Source organism: Nuphar pumila, chromosome 5 (assembly GCF_984573655.1).
Source record: "Nuphar pumila chromosome 5, dmNupPumi1.hap1.1, whole genome shotgun sequence".
Taxonomy (NCBI): domain Eukaryota; kingdom Viridiplantae; phylum Streptophyta; class Magnoliopsida; order Nymphaeales; family Nymphaeaceae; genus Nuphar; species Nuphar pumila.
Window position 1 is genome coordinate 130,215,630 of NC_143253.1, and position 18,489 is coordinate 130,234,118.

At 38.2% G+C, this 18,489-nt stretch overlaps 1 protein-coding gene across 1 annotated transcript; it reads left to right on the forward strand.

Moving 5' to 3' along the window:
* Positions 1-4,460: 4,460 nt before the first annotated feature.
* LOC149838716 (ankyrin repeat protein SKIP35-like) lies at positions 4,461-18,132 on the forward strand. Its single transcript, XM_090006764.1, has 4 exons — positions 4,461-5,702; positions 8,815-9,247; positions 17,005-17,604; positions 17,896-18,132. The coding sequence occupies exons 1-4, from the start codon at positions 5,152-5,154 to the stop codon at positions 18,094-18,096; spliced, it is 1,785 nt and encodes a 594-aa protein (XP_089862890.1). The 5' UTR covers positions 4,461-5,151; the 3' UTR covers positions 18,097-18,132.
* The last annotated feature ends 357 nt before the right edge of the window (positions 18,133-18,489 follow it).

An 18,489-nucleotide genomic window follows, 5' to 3' on the forward strand; every position in this document is an offset into this window, starting at 1 on the left:
CATTTACATCCCAACTTAGATTCATCTTTTTTTTCATAAAAGATAGGAAAACCATATTTTTTTTAAGAGAGTATGATTGTTTGTATTATTTGATGCTGTTCTTTTATAATATGTAAAGAGAACAATGGCTGTTTTGTACTTGCTCACGGCACCGCCCACGTCACTTTCTGACCACATAAAATTTTAATATTCCTTCACTTCACTTGTCCAAACTTTTCATATAGTATTTGTACGCGAAAAGATCAGGTGCAATACGATTGCACAAATATTTGTGCATTAAACACCTTATCACCCTCCATCTTGAGAACAGGGGGCCCGATGGAGGGCAACGAGATGCTTAATGCACAAATTTTGTGCCATGTGATTGCACCCGATGGGGACTCGTATTTGTACGGACTTATTTGTTACATTTATTGACAAAAAGATGACTAACTGATCAGTTATTTACAGAAAACTGCTTCAAAATACCATTATTACATTTAACTACCTACTTTTATAAGTTATATCTCAAAAACAAGCTTGGTCGTAAAAACAGTCGGCTGTCCTTTTTTAGTTTAAAAAAAAGCTAAATTGGCCCAATTTTAAATTTTAATAAAAAAATGACCATATGTCAACGGGTCAGGCTTTTTTCGGATACCCAACTCGACCTGGGTTCATATTTTTGGGTCTACCAAAAAAAGTAGAGATCCGTATAAATGATTACTGGGCATGGGAACAAATTTTTAAACCCGACCGGATTCAGTTCCGGTTATGGTTAGTGTATGAGAGTCTCAGGTCGGGTACTCAACCCGATAAAAGCATATTTTAGTTTTAATGTTCAGGTCTAGTAACCGACCCATAACCTCTTGAATGCCAAGATAATTGAACTCATACCTTTAAAATGAGAACATGCCGATAATGGAACTCTACGCCCTTGCCTATTAGTGGAAGGCTTCCACACTATAACACCACCTCATTACTAGTAGCGTTGGTGTAACGAAATCATTAAAAGCTGTAAAAACACAACATCAAACCTGACCTGACCCGATCCAACTCTGATCCAACCCATTATAATAGTATACTGGGTATGTGGTTTTGAACATTAAATCTGGTCGAGTATTGGATCTTTGATATTTAACCTAGAAAATACACAAACTTGCCTATATATTGCATGGTTGGAGATGTGAAAAATGTTTAATCATTTGATTAAAAAAAATTGCCTCTTTTACATTTGAGGGTATATGAAATACATGCTGATGAAGTAGGTAATTAAATGTAATAACTCAAATTTTTGGCGGTCTTTTGTAAATAGTTGATAAGTTAGGTGTTTTTATATAAATTGTTCTTTTGTTTATGTTCATTGCATGGTTGCCAGAGATTGCTAAGATTACCAGATACTAGTACGGGGTATGCCCACAAAAGTTTGGGGTATGTTTTTATTGAAACATGTATCTAAAAATTTTGATACCAGTTTTTAATAGACATTGACACCAGATTTTGATACATGATTTCCTTGATGTTGGTACAAGTTATTGGAAATTACATCTCATCATTTATTTTATAAAAATAATACCACAAAAAATATTGTGACAAAAGAAATGATAAGAAAATAAAAAGCACTAAAAATCGAAATATCACCTAATTTTGCTATGTATAACTATAGCAATGGGTCAATCTTTCGAGCAACTGTAAAAGCAAAAAATTGAAAGCGATATCTTATAACAATAACAAGCATAGAACAATCTCAAGCTAGATGTCTCTTGCAAGAATTTATGAAAAGTATATGCAAGTCTGACAATGATTTCTTGCATATCTTTTCAAATCTCAATCATGAAATTGATATACAATACAAAAATCATATTTAGATTAAGGAAAAAGAAGACAGTGAGACAAGCCTTTTGATTATTTAAATGAAAGTAAGCTAGATCCACACACATATATATAAGGTGTAATTAAGACACTCTGCAGAGGTCATATTATCTCATGACTTACCTTGTTTGAGAGGGATAATATTATTGTCATCACCACAGATGACAAGTTTGGTACTGCTTTTACTTATATAAGATAATTCGTTTCCTAAATTCTTAAGGATAGAGTTTCACATGTATTTATAGATGAAACCAAGTTCGATACTAGTTTCACTTATATAATAAACTGGCTTCCTATATTCTTAGAGACGAGTTTCTTGGTATTTTTTAAACTAGTTTTTATGCTTTTAAAACCACTTTAGTACCAATACCAGACAATCATACGTAGGGCAAAATATGGTTTCTATGCAATTATATATAGTTTATTGTAAGCAAGGGGTTTGTCTCATGTTTACATTGATGAGAGATAGCGAGCGGACTTAGCCCGTGCGACTTGGTCTCTGATTCCTAAGGTGTATCCATAGTGACAAACGTTAAAAACGGCAAAATATCATTTTTCAAAAACCCATGAGAATTTGAAAAAAAATCATAAATTTAGTGTTTTTTGGCAAAATCTTGGCAATAAAAAATATAAAAAAAAATTATAAGAAAATATTAATAAAAATCATTTAAAAAGAAAAACACATGGTTTTTTAATGATAATTAATTTTTTAAAACATAAATAGCACATTTAAATCACGGTATTTATGTCTTTTCATAAATCTCACGCTATTTTGAAAATCTAACAAAAAATTGCCATTTTAAACTTTCAGTCAATTTCTCACGAATAGAACAAAAAAGTGTTTATCATATTTGATGTTTATATCCCAATTAAGGTTCTAAACCACACATATAATGAAAAAAAAAACAAATTTTTAGTTTGTGGATAGATGCCTCGGGTTCCATGTCACAGAGATACCCAACACGCTATGCGAATCTGATGTTGAGTTCATTTTTTTTTTTTTGAAAAAATAGGACGTGGACATGGTTTTTTTATGGTTTTAAAACAAATAATTTTTTTTGGTATTGATATGCAAATGTATCTTTTTTATGAATATTAGTAATATACAACAAATGGATTTTTTTTTTTAATTTTTTAAAAAATAGTAAAATGACGTTCGTAAATGTTAGAGTCCATAATTGAGGTGTCATATAGTGTCCAATCGTGTCATCAAGACACGATACACAGCCAAAATGGTGTGCTCTTGCGACATAGTTCGGTTTCAGTTTGGTACTGTGGGAGCTTGTGGTGTATGAAACAAGGCAAGGTGTGCTGGATGCAGATTGGATATTGTATCCAGTTAAAATTGGATCCAAATGCAAGTGAAAGCTCGAATCCTTCAGTCCATAAGCCACAATTTCGCGGTATGTATGCTGCACCTAGATCCAAATTCTAGGATTAAAACCATGCTTTTGGTAAACACGGATCCATGTGGATGTCTTCATGATTGGCTTGAACCCAACCTTGCTTGAAAGGATTTCCAAATGCTTTTGGATCTCTACTGCACCCAGCACCCCCACGGGTCCATCAAAAATCTTGTACTGAAAAAAACGCTATGGATCAATCAATCATGAGTGGGTCCCAGCATAATTGAGTGAATCCTTTTGTTCATAATTCACACATGCATAGGGGTGGGCAATGGGCCGGGTCGAGTGTGAGAACCTTGGGTAGTTGCTGGTGTACTGCATTTCATACACCAAAAGTAGAATGTCACAAAATGCTTCGGCTTACAACTTATGTTATGTTCCCTAGGGGTGTAACTGGGTCGGATCTTGGGTATTGTAAATGAAGACTCAAACCCGTGTAGATCCGACCCATTATTTTATACCCGAACAAAATGTTTCTTTATAATGTAAAATTGAATCGGCTCAAACCCCATCCAATTACGTACCCAAAGCTGTTTTATTCTTCAATTGACTAAAACCTGGACCCAATTCGTATCCGAACCCACTTGAACCCGACCGGATACATTTGTAATATGATGTGTCATTAATGTCTTCTTATTTGTACTTGAAATGATTGGTTGGCATCGAGATTTTCTTTTTGTATTTAGATTAAAACCCAAACCTGTTAAACCATATAGTCTACATTTTCCAGCCACACCCAAAATCAAACTCAAACCCGAATCAAAATGGGTTGGGTCTAGGCCTAGTTTTTATACCTCATTAAAAAAGTGGCCAATTGAAGACTCGACCAGATACATGCCTGAATGGCTCAACCTGGTAACCTATATGGATCTATAATTTTTAGTCATACCATACCTAGACCCGGACTCGAATTAGATCGGATTGAGTTTGGGTTTAACTTTTAGACCTGATTTAAAATTTGAATGTCGGATAAGCCCGACCCGATTATGGCCGAGCGTAGGTGGGGGAATGATGTTTAAGAAACCTGTCTTGTTTGTTAAGGAGATGACATGAATATACTATTAATGAAAAATTGCACAAAGTGTCGTGTCGTGTCGTGTCCGTGTCCTCATGAGAGTATTCATGTGACTGAAAACCATTTTCCCCAGGACACATGAAGAAGATGTGGCTTTTCTTTATTTAAATCTTCCGGACAGATGCTTTAATGGAGTGGCCTCAAATGTCGCCCACCACCCATTTGGAATTACTCATCACTCACAATTATTGCATTTTTAACACCCCCTCCTTAATTAATCCCCCACCTGGAACTCCTCCCCTCTAAAATGGGACCATTTTCCATTCCACTCATTTCCTCCCCAATTTCATCTTTTAGTCATGGCTGAAGACTAAAAGTTTTTTTTTTCTCTTCCCTTTCCTATTTGATCGTTTCTCCTCCTTTCAGTTCCCTCTGAAGCAAAAAATTTGTGGGGTTTCTGTATATTCTTGGTTTATCTCTTTATCTTCTTCGATTGTGTATCTTGCTATCGAGTTTTTTTTCTTTTTCCATTGTGGCTAGTTCTGCTTTTCTGTTTTTCTTAATTTCTGATCTTGTTGTCTGTCTTTGGTTTTGAGGAATCTAAATATATCGGCGGGATTCTCTTTTTTGAAGGGTGGTGCAAGTTGGGGTTGTGGTATTTGTTCTCATCTCGGGGGCGTTTTTGCATGGATGGTTTCTTGCTTTTCGTGAGGAGAATAGGAATTGGGGATTTGGGTGTGTTGGGTATCTGAAGATTGTTTGTTTGGAGGGAAGAAGGGATAGAGAAAGTAGGTGAGAGGAATATTGTTGGAGGGAATTTGGGATCGGTGGAATAGTTGGTTTTCGTTTATTGGGGAATTGAGAGGAGGGGTTTTTGCTTCGATGGAGGAAGATGGTGGTCGAAAGTCTTCGATTGCACCACTTTTCGGCTTGGCGAAGCGGCCCTCTGGCTCGGGCGTTGGCGGTGGGGCAGATGGTAAGCCCCATCGTCGGTTGAATCGAGATGTTGGTGGTGAGAATTCTGAATTGGGCTGTCTTAGCAACGGGGCAATGCCGGCCTTGGAGAGAGGGGTGAGTTCGGAGATGGTTATGAAGAACGGGATTAAGATGAGCCGGGTGGACTGGATCGAGTTGGGGAGAAGATTTCAGAATGCCGTTAGCTCTCACGATTGGCTTTTGGCGGAGAGATTGATCCCGTGCGCGGACCGGCAGAGGTTGAACGACGCGTTGTGCATCGCGTTGGATTCGATTTGGTTCCTTCAGACGGAATCTGATTTGGAGGGTGTCACTGGATTGATTCATGAGCTCATCTCTTGTGGGGCTAATGATTTCACGCGGGCTGTTCTCAGGACTTCGTTTCTTGCCTCGTGTGTATCCGTATGCAGATCGCGGGTAATAAGCTTGACAGACACGGTCAATGTTATGGCCCAAGGGTATGGTTTTGTTGTTTGCAGCAAAATGCTCTCCTTTTGGTGATCTCAAAGTGCTTCTTGTGCGTTTCATTTTTTATCTGCTGAGTTTGAAGTTTGTGCATGTGAGGAACAATATATACCCTGTAAATGGAACAATCGGTGCAATGTGTTATGTTCTTTCACATTTGGCTCTAGTATGCATTAAAAATTCTTCATATTGCTTGCCGCTATGAGTTTTTTCTTTTCCCCTTAGATTTTGTGGATTGGCTCGATTCTATCATTGCACAATTGAAAAAATTCAGGCAACTTTCATATGATGAATGATTTTATTTATCGTAGTTTAACATTTCGTGTGATTATAATTCAATAAAGTTCGTATGGATGGTTGTTTAATTCTTGGCGGTGTGAAATTGTGTGGTCATTTTTATGGAATCAATATTGCTTTCCTTGGCTATTTGCGTTCCCATCCAGGGTTTTTTGCTTCCTTTTCAAGCTTATAACTTTGTACCTCCATCCGCTGTATTATGTCGCATTTAGGATAATATGCATATACATGAGGAGATAAAACTTATAATTAATTGCTTCCGACTCTAAATGTCTCTTGCCCATCGACAACAGCGGATTTGGGAAGAAATGGATAGACTAAATTAAGATTTTATGATTTTTTTTTTTGAAAAAACACGAAGCCTTTATGTAATAGATGTATGTTGATGATGGTACAAAGTACAAACAATAAGACATTTCTTGTTTATCAACATTAAGTGAATGAGTTAACTCATACATTAGGATAATAATCATAATATGCATATACATGTGGAGATAAAACTTATAATTAATTGCTTCCGACTTTAAATGTTTCTTACCCATCAACAATGGCGGATTTGGGAAGAAATGGATAGACTAAATTAAGATTTTATGACTTTTTTTTAAAAAAAATATGAAGCCTTTATGTAATGGATGTATGTTGATGATGGTGCAAAGTACAAACAATAAGGAATTTCTTGTTTATCAATATTAGGTGAATGAGTTAGCCCATACATCTAGATTCAAAACCACGGGGAGCATGATCCATGTGATTGATTGTGCACGTGCAAATGATTTAGCCACCTACACGACCCTCCAACCCAGTCCATATTTGTTACTATGGGAAAATTTTTGCCCAGATAGCTTCTTTATTTGGCTTTCTACTTTTCTTTGTATCCCAAGTTATTTCCAGGTATGAACCTGTAGCGAACATTAACAAGTTCACTAACTCCGATGACCCCCTAGACCAGTCCATATTTGTTAATGTGGGAATTTTTTGCTGAAATAGCTTCTTTATTTGGCTTTCTTCTTTTCTTTACATCCCACATTACTTGCAAGTACAAACCTATAGTAGATGTCAACAAGTTCACCAACTTCCATTACTTGTATAGAGATTTAGAATTATCTCTAATAATATCACCCTGGTATTTTTCTTTATCTGTAACAACTGTGTTTTACTGAGTGGTCCTTTTCCAAGACCCTTTTCTTTTTTTTTAAGGTAATTGCATGTGCTATAAATTTATGAATACAACCTTGTTATTCAAGATGCACACTAAGTATTTTTCAAATTTGTTGTTAAATCTACTATAAGCTATGGGCATTAATAACATACTTAAACAATGTATATGCATGGACATGGTATAGACATGTGATGAACGTCTGAAACCACACCTGCTCTCCAGTAGCTAGAAAACACTTTATTATCATTCATTTAATCTCTTGTTTCTGTCATTGTGATTGAATACTCTGGATGGTTTTACCTGTTTGATTACCTAAAATCAAACAAGTTTTCAAACCACTGAAAGCCTCAAATTTGGAGCCCAACCTTTTCTGCTTTCTTGTGTGTATTTTTTTGGGTTGCGTTCCCGTGGAAATCCATGGTTTCCCATGCATTTCTGCAGAAACCCCCAGGGCCCAGGTTTCCAAGACACACAAACAGACCCTTAGATTTTTCAGAGGCAAAGCCATTAGTATTCACCAAGTGGGGCAATATATACACACACAACATTGCTCCCCACAAAATTTGCTGCATTCTGCCTTGTCTACTCCTGTACTTCCTTAAGGTTCTCTCTCATCTTCAACTCCTGATAAGTCCTATAGCCCCTACATTGCTATAGTTTTATTGTTGTTGTTGTCGTTGCTGCTGATGTTGTTATTCTAAAGCTGATTTATTCCAACCTTCAGCATGGTCCAATCCACTTGCTCCATTTTCTGGATCTCCATAGCATTGTTTTTGTCACTGATATCAAAAATTCATTCATTGAATCTAAAACACACCAACCCTATCTATCCATGCAGATCACATATGCACAGATTTTCTTAACCATCAACAGGAACAACAGGAGCAATAGATAGTTACATTTATCTGCATGCTGACCATGAGAAGGGACCATTATTCAGACCTAGAAGAGCTTACCCCTTAAAATGATCAATATAGCTACAAGAATCAACACACTTGAGCGTTCACAGAACTGGCACAGGTAATTCATGACTAGTTCCCGACTTTCGCACCTTTGGTTCTTCAAGAACCAACTGTACTGACCTTGAACTCTTTTGTCAGTGTTTGGGAGTATGCAAATGCCTTTGAGGGTTTGCCCTTTTCTGAGGAAGTTCATCATCATCATCAAGCCTTATCCATGGGGTCAGCTTTATGAATCTTGTTTCTCCATCCCTTCCTATTTAGAACTACAACTTCGGTCACCTTACAATTCTTCATATCACCTCTAGCTGTTTCCTTCCAAGTCTTCAATATCTTTCCTCTTTTCCTAATTCCTCCCACTTGCACCATGTCAACCTTTCTTACTCGTGCAGTAATAGGCATCCATGCAAGCGTAATGTATCCAAACCATCTTTAATGACATTCTCGGAAATAATTATTCCCAAAGAATTAGTTTTTCACATTGTTGTCTTAAGCAATCAAAGATTTGTTTACCTTTTTTGAGCAAAAAGTGCTGAAGTGCCTTATTGTGGTGCACATAGAAGACACTATTTTCCAACAGCTCATGCTGTTTCAAGATGTAACATCACTGAACTGCATATATGAGAAGCACCATATTACAATATTATGTTTTCACTTGTTGAAATTCTTACTGCAATTTGTGAACATCAGGCTGGGTGAACGTCTTGAAGAATGCAACAGTGATGAGATTTTGAAGGTTGAAAGTGCTGCCAAAGTCCAGAAATTCACAGAATGGGCTCTGAAATGTATTAGCTTTCATTCCCGCAATTCTAGAAACAAAAACAGGTTACATCATGGATCAGCTATTGAACTACAGCTGCAGCTGTCTGCATTAAAGTCCTTCTTGGATATGGCTGGTGATCAACTGACAGGGAAGGACTTTGCTGAGGCCTTTGATGCTGCATGCTTTCCTCTTACTCTTTTCTCTAGTGCTATTGATCCTTGTTGGGCTTCTGGAGTTGCATCAAGAGCAATGCAGGGGTTACTTGGATTGTTGGTAGAATGGGGTGCAGATAATGTAAACCAGTGTTTTCTTGAAGCATCTCGTTTTGGAAGCACTGAGCTTGTTCGCATTCTGTTACAGGTAAAATGTGGACATGTACCATGGTTATATTTTAGTTGCTACAGATAGAAAATGGTGCATTATGACATCGTCATTTACTATTGCTACACACACCTATACTATGTTAGGATAAAAATTTCTGGATTTCTTATCTTTTCCTATACTCTAGATTTTCTTTAAGTCTTTTCTATTTTCTGCTGCATGTTTATGTGAGTATCAAAATTGCAGGTTTATATTGCATAAAATTCTTTATTCAATTTTTAGTGTCCAATTTGATCATTGACGACAACAATCAATAGTTTCTTGTTCTTATTCGCACAATTTTGAACTCTGAAGACTTCTTTTGAGAATCGACATGCTTATATTTTTTTTTGCGAAGACATGCTTATAATTTGAACTTGAGATCTACTAATTTCTGTTTATTTCAACAATATCATGTAGAACATTGACATACCATAGTGCATGATAGACGATCTATTGATATGACATCTCTAGGGAGACCAGTAATGGTGACTGTGACATAAAATACCTTTGTTGAGCAACATGATATATTGGCCTTGTTTGTCCACTAGGGTTGTCAATGGGTTGGGTACCTGTCCCATTTACGTTTCCCAGATCCGGCCAAATAATATTGTTGAAGAATCGATGAGATGCACCGAACCCTAGGTAGAGAGAGACGGCTGCAAGATAAGAGAACTTGTTAACTTTGATTAGGGCTAATCTCTATGTTAAATAGAGAGAGGCCAAAAAGAGAAATTACACATAAGTCCCTCATTAACATAAAATTCAAATAACCTCTAGTTTAGGAAAACTTAACCATAAAACCACTTAATCTCAACACTCCCCCTCAAGCTGGAGCATAGATATCGATCATGCTCAGCTTGTCACAACAATGGGAAAAACTAGGCCTTGCAAGGGCCTTGGTAAAGACATCAACAACTTGATCTTCGGAAGATACATGATCTGTGCAAATATAACCAGCCTGAATCAAGTCACTTACATAGTGACAGTCAACTTCAATATGTTTAGTCCTTTCATGAAAAACTGGGTTGTTGGCAATATATGTAGCAGCCCTATTGTCACACACCATCACCATAGGTAGGGATACTTTCACTTGAAGTTCGGTCAAAATTGATTTTACCCACATGATCTCAGCTGCGGTCTGAGCCATAGCTCGGTATTCTGATTCAGCACTCGACCTGGCTACAACAATTTGTTTCTTACTCCTCCAGGTAACAAGATTTCCTCCCACAAAAACACAGAATCCAGTTGTTGACTTTCTATCTTCGATAGACCCCACATAATCTGCGTCAGTGTAAGGAACAACGTCCAAGGAAGGATTTTGTTTAAACAACAGTCCTTTACCAGGAGATGACTTTAAGTACCTGAGAACCATCATAGCTTCATCCCAGTGAGCTTTGGTAGGTTTATCCATGAATTGACTAATTTTACTTACGACTAATGAAATGTCAGGTCTAGTAACGGTCACATATAACAACTTACCCACCAAGGATCTAAAACTGGTACTATCCACATATTCAGATTTCTCATCGAACATACGAGTTTTGGGATCCATAGGAATGTTAGCTGGCTTCGCTCCTAGCATTCCAGTCTCTTTTAATAAGTCCATCACATACTTTCTTTGTGACAAAACTAAGCCCTCTTTGTTTCTTGCAGCCTCAATACCCAAAAAATATCGAAGGGAACCAAGATCTTTAGTAACAAAATGTTTCTGAAGATGATCCTTAGTTGCAGAAATATGTTGGGCACTGCTTCCTGTTAATATGATGTCATCGACATATACCACCATAACCACAATTCTAGAACTAGTTTTCTTGATAAACAAGGAGTGGTCTGAGGCTGACCTGACAAATCCAAAATCCGACATTACCTCAAATAATTTTTGAAACCATGCCCAAGGACTCTGCTTCAGGCCATAAATAGCCTTCTTCAACTTGCACACTTTCTGACACTCCCCCTGAACCTCAAAGCCTGGGGGTTGTTGCATATAAACTGTTTCATGTAAATCTCCATACAAAAAGGCATTCTTGACATCCAATTGAGACAAGGGCCATCCATAGTGCACTGCAACAGAGAGAACGAGACGAATAGTGCCAAGACGAGCGACTGGGGAAAAAGTTTCAAAAAAGTCAACACCATAAGTCTGAGTATAGCCTTTTGCAACCAACCGGGCTTTATACCGTTCAATTGACCCATCCGAGTTATATTTAATGGTATATACCCATTTGCAGCCAACAATATCTGCATCAGTTGGAGGATCAACCAAGTCCCAAGTGCCCCTAGAGCATAGGGCATCCATCTCATCCTGCATAGCCTGCATCCATTTGGGGTCGAATAGAGCCTGACTGTGATGAAGCGGAACAGAGGAGGCAGACAAAGCCGAGATAAAATTCTTCATAGATGCCCCAAGATTAACTTCAGAAACAAACTGAGAAATGGGATGAAGGGTGCACTGTCTTTTCCCTTTTCGCAGAGCAATAGGAAGATCCTCATCAAGAGCAGACACTTCAATATGCTCAGAAATATTTTCCTAAGGAGAAGGAGATAATGGGGATATGGAGGTAGGTGGTAACCTGTGAGTATACACTATAGGAGGGTTTCTGTATCGAGACTCCTCAGAGGATGGAGCCACATGCTGTGGAGTGACCGACTCTAAAGGAAAAGGAGGAATTGGCAGAGGAAAGACATCACCCTAACTCTCCTGTAACCTTGGAGTAGTACTCGTGAAATATGGAGTAGACTCAAAGAAGGTAACATCCACACTGACATACTCTTTATGGGATATAGGGTCATAGCAACGATATCATTTTTTATTCTTAGGATACCCAAGAAAAACACATTTAATAGACTATGAAGCAAGTTTATCTCGTTCAGGATCCAGCTTATGCACAAAGCACACACATCCAAAAACTTTAGGGGGGATAGGAAAAAGAGGTACCTCAGGATAAAGAATTTGGATTGGGATCTGTTCTTCTACAGAACTTGAAGGCATGCGGTTTATAAGAAAACCAGCAGTCAAAACTGCATCTCCCCAGTATGACGCAGGCATATTGGATTGAATCATTAGGCACCGAGCGACATTGAGAATTTGTCTATGTTTCCTCTCAGCCACACCATTTTGTTGGGATGTATGAGGACATGTAAATTGAGGTTGAATCCCTTTATCAGAATAGAATTGAAGCAAGTCTTTGGATTTGAACTCAAGAGCATTATCAGTGCGAACAATTCTAACACACACGTCAAATTGAGTTTTTATTTCAACAATCAAAGATTTAAGAATGAGAAGGCCTTGAGACCGATCTTTTAACAAGAACACCCACGATAACCTTGAGAAGTCATCAACAATGACCAAATAATAACGACACTGAGACCTACTCGGACCCCATACATCGACATGAAGAAGGTCAAACAATCTTTGACTCGATGGACTTTGACTAGAGGGAAAAGAGCTTCGGCAATGTTTTCCCAATTGACATGTTTCGCATTGAAAAAAAACTGAGGGAGGTATATGAGGAATAACTCGACGAAGTTTTGGCACTGGAAGATGACCCAGACGATGATGCCACAATAAAGGACTCGATGAAGACGTAACAACAGAATAGACAGAACCCATTGGTTGATGTAGATAATACACACCACCTTCTTCATAGCCGCCACCGATACTCTTCCCCGTAAGCAAGTCCTGAAAAGTGCAACCCATGGGATCAAAAGTTACCCTACAATTCAGCTCTTTTGTCATTCGACTGACATATAATAGATTCTGTGGAAAAGAAGGAGCATGAAGAACATTTGACAATTGAAGGGTAGGGGAAATAGACATGTTTCCATGCCCTACAATTGGGGAAGAACTGCCATCAACGAGGACTACCCTTTTTTTATCTGAGACAGGTTTTAAATTTAAAAAGTTACACGAATTCCCACACAAGTGACTGGATGCTCCTGAATCAATGATCCACCTACCACCTTGGCCAAGAAGGTCATCTCTTGCCGAGCCTGCAACCTCTGCACCAGGAGGCTTCGAAGTGGATGAACATAAGGCAAGGAGCTCATCATATTCAGCCCTGCTAAGAGTTACAGAGCCATTGGAATAATTTTCACTTGGTTTAGCCCCTTGAGCCATAAGATAAAATGATGGGCTTGATTTAAAACTCAGGTACAACCACACGCGCACACAGTTTGCTGAAAATCCAAATCTAATTCACAACCAGCTATGAAGACGACTATATCTGGTTTTAATTTTACAGATAAACTCTGAGATCCGCGACCACCGACTGTAACACAATGACTATTCAGATCCAATCTATTACATCCACCCTAATGAGAAACAGTTAAAGTCTGCATGTCACAACTACGACAGGCAGCATATCACGACACCACAATAGACGACACTAAAGATCTGCTTCCTTCCAGACTTGACGACAAACCTTATTCCATATCATCGAGTTTTACAGATAATCCATAGGAGAATGGATTTGCAAAAACCGTAGTAATCAGTGGTTGAGTCATACCATTTCTTCAATTCAGATTTCTGTGTTTCAGCCATGGAATATGGTTGTAGATATGACTCACTTCACAAACATTCCCCACACCGATCGACAACTTCAACACTAATAGGACTGATCAGATCTGATTTAGATCACAAAGGAAAAGGCTGCGACACACAGCATGAAACCCACAACCGAAACAGGAAGTTTATAATCACCCAAAACTGAACACAGACTTGAATTAAACAAAACTGTGTCATTCATTCTCAGATCGATACCCAGATCTGAACACACACAATTAAAACTGTATCATACCTCACCAGATCGACTCCAAGCATCGACTGCAATCTTGGTTTACATACCCGATGATACCAAGTCATGGCTTCAGATCACTGGTTCACGATGATAAGGCACTTTTTCTGATCAGCAGCAGCCTCAGCGCAACATAGTCACGGTCACAACACCAACACACACGACGGACTCACAAACAGATCATGATACACAGGTGCCAAACACTTTCTGATCAGCAGCAGCCTCAACGCAATACAGTCACAGTCACAACACCAGCACACACGACCTGTGCAGAAGTTTCCCTCCTGCTTCACCCTTCATGATTGGCAGCAGTCTGATCACGATCCAGCGACACCACTCCTGCTTCACACTTCACGACCAACATCATCCTTGAGCAACCTCTCAGCAACAACGTCATCCCAGAAGGGAGACCCGCTCTGATACCATGTTGAAGAATCAATGAGATGCACCGAACCCTAGGTAGAGAGAGAGAGAGAGAGACGGCTGCAAGATAAGAGAACTTGTTAGCTTTGATTAGGGCTAATCTCTATGTTAAATAGAGAGAGGCCAAAAAGAGAAATTACACATAAGTCCCTCATTAACATAAAATTCAAATAACCTCTAGTTTAGGAAAACTTAACCATAAAACCACTTAATCTCAACAAATATATAGGTGTGTTCAGGTTCGGGTATTTTTCGGGTCAAATATCTGAGATCCCATACCCGGCCAGGCTTAATTTTCAGAATCCCATACTGAATATTATCTAATGAATATTATCCCATACCTGACCATGCAAACCATGTCGGGGGTTTTCATGCTTTTATATATTTCCTTGACAGCAACATTACCAGCAAAGAAGCGGTGTTATAGCAGTCACAAATATCAGTATCAGCTATATCTCGGCGAGGCTATTTCTCTCGATGTTATAGGTTTGGTGATAAATCTTGGAAAAACCTCTGGACTTAAAAAAAATAAAAATATATATAAAAATAAGAAAAATAAGAAAATGTCATGTTTAGATAATAAAATACATATATAATAAAAGAAATAAGTAAAAAATGCAAAGAAAAACACATTTAAGTTGTAGAAAATAAATAAAAACAGTAACAATAATTGATAATATGGCGATATTATCAAATTGGTGATATTTTACCTATAATATCGTTTGCTGAAAATACAGCGATAATATTGTGATATTTTGAAAATATCACCGATATCTGTGACTGTGTTATTGAAGAAATGAAAACATGCCAATGGTTGAGTTCCAGATGTGCTGACAATCCTAAAAGTTAGATAAGAGAGTGTTTGAAACTTGTTTTGATTGGTTTGGTTTTTCTTTTGACGGTAAAATAATGTACACTGTTTTCTGAAGTCGGCTATGAATATGTGGTTATAGGTGACTATGCTTTAAAAATGATTGAATGATTAAGAAGGCAATATTTTATGTGATTCATTTTTTTTTTATGTAAAGAGAAGCCTTGAGTAAACATCAAGCCTCGTTCTTTGATGCAAGTGGAAAAGTTTGTACACAATTTGTTAAAACTTATTGTTTACTTGTGTTGACATTCATTTGTGCTGGTGCTTGAATTGTCAGTAAAAAGAAAACTAATTTCTAGAAGTGGTCTAGTTTAGCGTCTGTTGCTGATTTGTACTGAGATTTGTTGCAGGATTACAGTTGCACTAAAGGTCCCTCAACCTTTAAATAAACTTGAAGGATTTGCTTCACGCATTTTTGACTTGCTTTTTTGTTGGCTTCATTTCTTTGAGAAGCATAACTAGAGAGGGTGTTAGGGTAACACCATTGTAATGAATTTAAAGCCAGTTGGGTCCAAACATTCTTTTTTTCTCATGTGACTTTAAGCTTAGGAAGTTTTGAGCATACTCTATGAATGTTGGGTGTCTCCTTTATTTCACATGTTCCTTTGCATACATCTGATCCATGTCCATGGGGTGCCACTCTAGGAGTGGTTAATTTGGTTTCAATCAGTTTCATTTGATATGCAAGCATTTTTTTTTGCTGCAATACTTTTCAAGTGCATATTTTGCTCATGATTATTTATGATTCCAACAGCTTTTGCTTGGGGCCAACTTATATAGTTATTTTTACAAAGAGCATGCTCTCTCTCTGTCCTGCTTTTGTTTCTGGAGTGGGGGAGGGGATGAAGTGTGCATTGTTTGTTGTGGACTCTTTGGACGGAACGACAAGTATTAAGATTTTCTGGCTTTCGGGCTTTTAGTGTTGAGTCATTTTTTTGGTCCAATTCTACTCCACTGTATTGTAATTGCAGCAGTGTCATTCATATTTCTATAAATAGAAAGTTTAGTGTTGATATAGTAATAAGTTTCCATTGTCATTCTTCTGGCTATTATTTCCAGTTGGATTTGCTGCACCTCTACATACACCTTCAGGATCAAAGCCAGATGCCTTCCTTATGAGGGCTTGATCAAGTTCTGTATTCATATTTGTTCCTTACCTTTCACTACCTTAAATGACCAGTTAACTTTCCATTGGTATTCGTTCCTTGTGTTTTAAGAGCATCAAGCCAAGGGTTTTTTTCCTTCAATTATTAGGTAATTTGACTGTTCATGTTAGTGTTGAGGGCATTGATTGTGTGTCCTATGTACTGAATCCGTTCCTCAAGATCATATCTTTCTTTTTCTTCTTGTCTGATCTGCATGTACCTCCACTAATAATACCTGAATCAGCGTGACAAAATTTTATGTTATTTGAGAATCTTGACATAAGTCTGAGTCTTAGTTAAGTTAATTTTGGTTAGTTTTGTTGCTGTACCAATGTTCCTCATTGAGAAGTTTTCAAAGCCATTTAATCAAGTTGAATCTAGTGGTGTATTTCCTATTACTCATTGGATTTCTTCTGATGTCACAAACTAGCAAACCTATTTCATATCCTCTAAAGCTTAGATCAGCATTGAGAAGTTTTTTCTGAGTATTATCTTAAACAGTCTGCCTTATGCTTTCAGATAGCTCAGCAGAATAGCCTGGATATTGATGTAGACCTTGCTCTGGGATTCGCATCTCATTTCTGCAAGATGAGCACAATGGAATGTCTAGTGGAGGAGGGACATGCCTCTGCGTTCTTGGGGCCTCTCATGCGAGCAGCAGAAAGAGGATGCATGCAGGTTGTCTGTTGGTTTGTTGAAAAAGGTTGCAGAGATATGGAGCTCTGTCTCGCTCTCACAGCTGCAACCTCCAGCTGCCAAATAGAAGTAGCTGATTATCTGTTACAGCACGTTCCACATAATATGCTCTCCACTCTCGGGATAGAGATCATAAAGGCAGCAGGAGAACGAAGCTGCAACTCCTTAACAGGTGTATCTTTTCTCATGCAATCCAACTTCCTGAAGAGCGCGGAAGCAACATACGAAGTGGCAGACCTCATCGCTAGATCAGATGATGAGGGTGTCACACCAGAGCTAAGAGCCTTCCTGTCAAAGATGTGGACTAAGAATGCATTTCTTCAAGGCCGGAAATTTGGTGAAGATCACTATCTGAATGTTGCCAGAGTTTTGATGAAGGGCTCATCGGCAGTTCATCTTCCAGATTTACCTTTGGAACTCCAGGTAACTTTTATGTCCTTAGTTCCCATGTAAACTGATAAAATATGTCCCAGCTGTATCATCAGTATAATCGTTTCCGGATTGATCGAGTCTCTAAATGATTCAAATCAACACAACTGGAGCTAAGTTGTCAAGGTCCACGCAGGTTCTTGCATAGGAATTTGGCCTAGTCGTTCTGGTTTGCATGTTAACAGCATTTCTAGTCTTTGACCCATACCGATCATGCTCTGTATCAAGTGAATGAAACCATGTTGGCTCGATACAGAATGGTCTGATGTGGTGAGAATCTTGCAGGTGGGGATTGCATACTATCCACTATACAGTGAATGTATTGAAGTTAGAGGGCAGCTGTTACCACAGTGGTTGAGGGGTCAGCTTGTAGAGGCTGTATGGAGGCTTGGGAATGGAAGCATCGATGAGATCGCTAGCCGCTCAAAGAATGATCTGCTTGCGAATCTAGAGCGTCACTTGCCCTCGTTCTTAATCAGCATGTAAATTTTGTTGGTAATGAAACCATTCCCTATTGCAGACCCCCCCTCCCCCCTCTCTCTCTCTCTCTCTCTCTCGTGGTAAACGAGCTCAGGATCAGCTTGTGAAAGGCTCGTTCAAGCTCAGTAAATCTGTCTCCGCAAGCCATGCTTGGGCTTGTTTGCAAAGCATCTTGAACAACCCCTTGGTCCGCATTGATATGTTTTGGTTTGCAAGGAAATATTGGAAAATTATTCCTGTGAAAGAATGGAATTAATAGGCCATGTTTAGAATTATTTACTGTCATTTTTATAAAAAAAATAGTGTTTATAAATATTTGTATACTAATAAACAAATTATTGCTGTCCAAATTACAAACTATTTTGAACAATTTTTAGACGCAAATTTTTTCAAATGTGG

What these genes read in the sequence shown, in the direction of transcription:
- LOC149838716 (XM_090006764.1), top strand. Translation starts at nt 5,152, where the DNA reads ATGGAGGAAGATGGTGGTCGAAAGTCTTCGATTGCACCACTTTTCGGC. An exon ending in GTCAATGTTATGGCCCAAGG is followed by an intron (nt 5,703 to 8,814) that starts GTATGGTTTTGT and finishes TGTGAACATCAG; the next exon opens with GCTGGGTGAACGTCTTGAAG. An exon ending in TTGTTCGCATTCTGTTACAG is followed by an intron (nt 9,248 to 17,004) that starts GTAAAATGTGGA and finishes TTATGCTTTCAG; the next exon opens with ATAGCTCAGCAGAATAGCCT.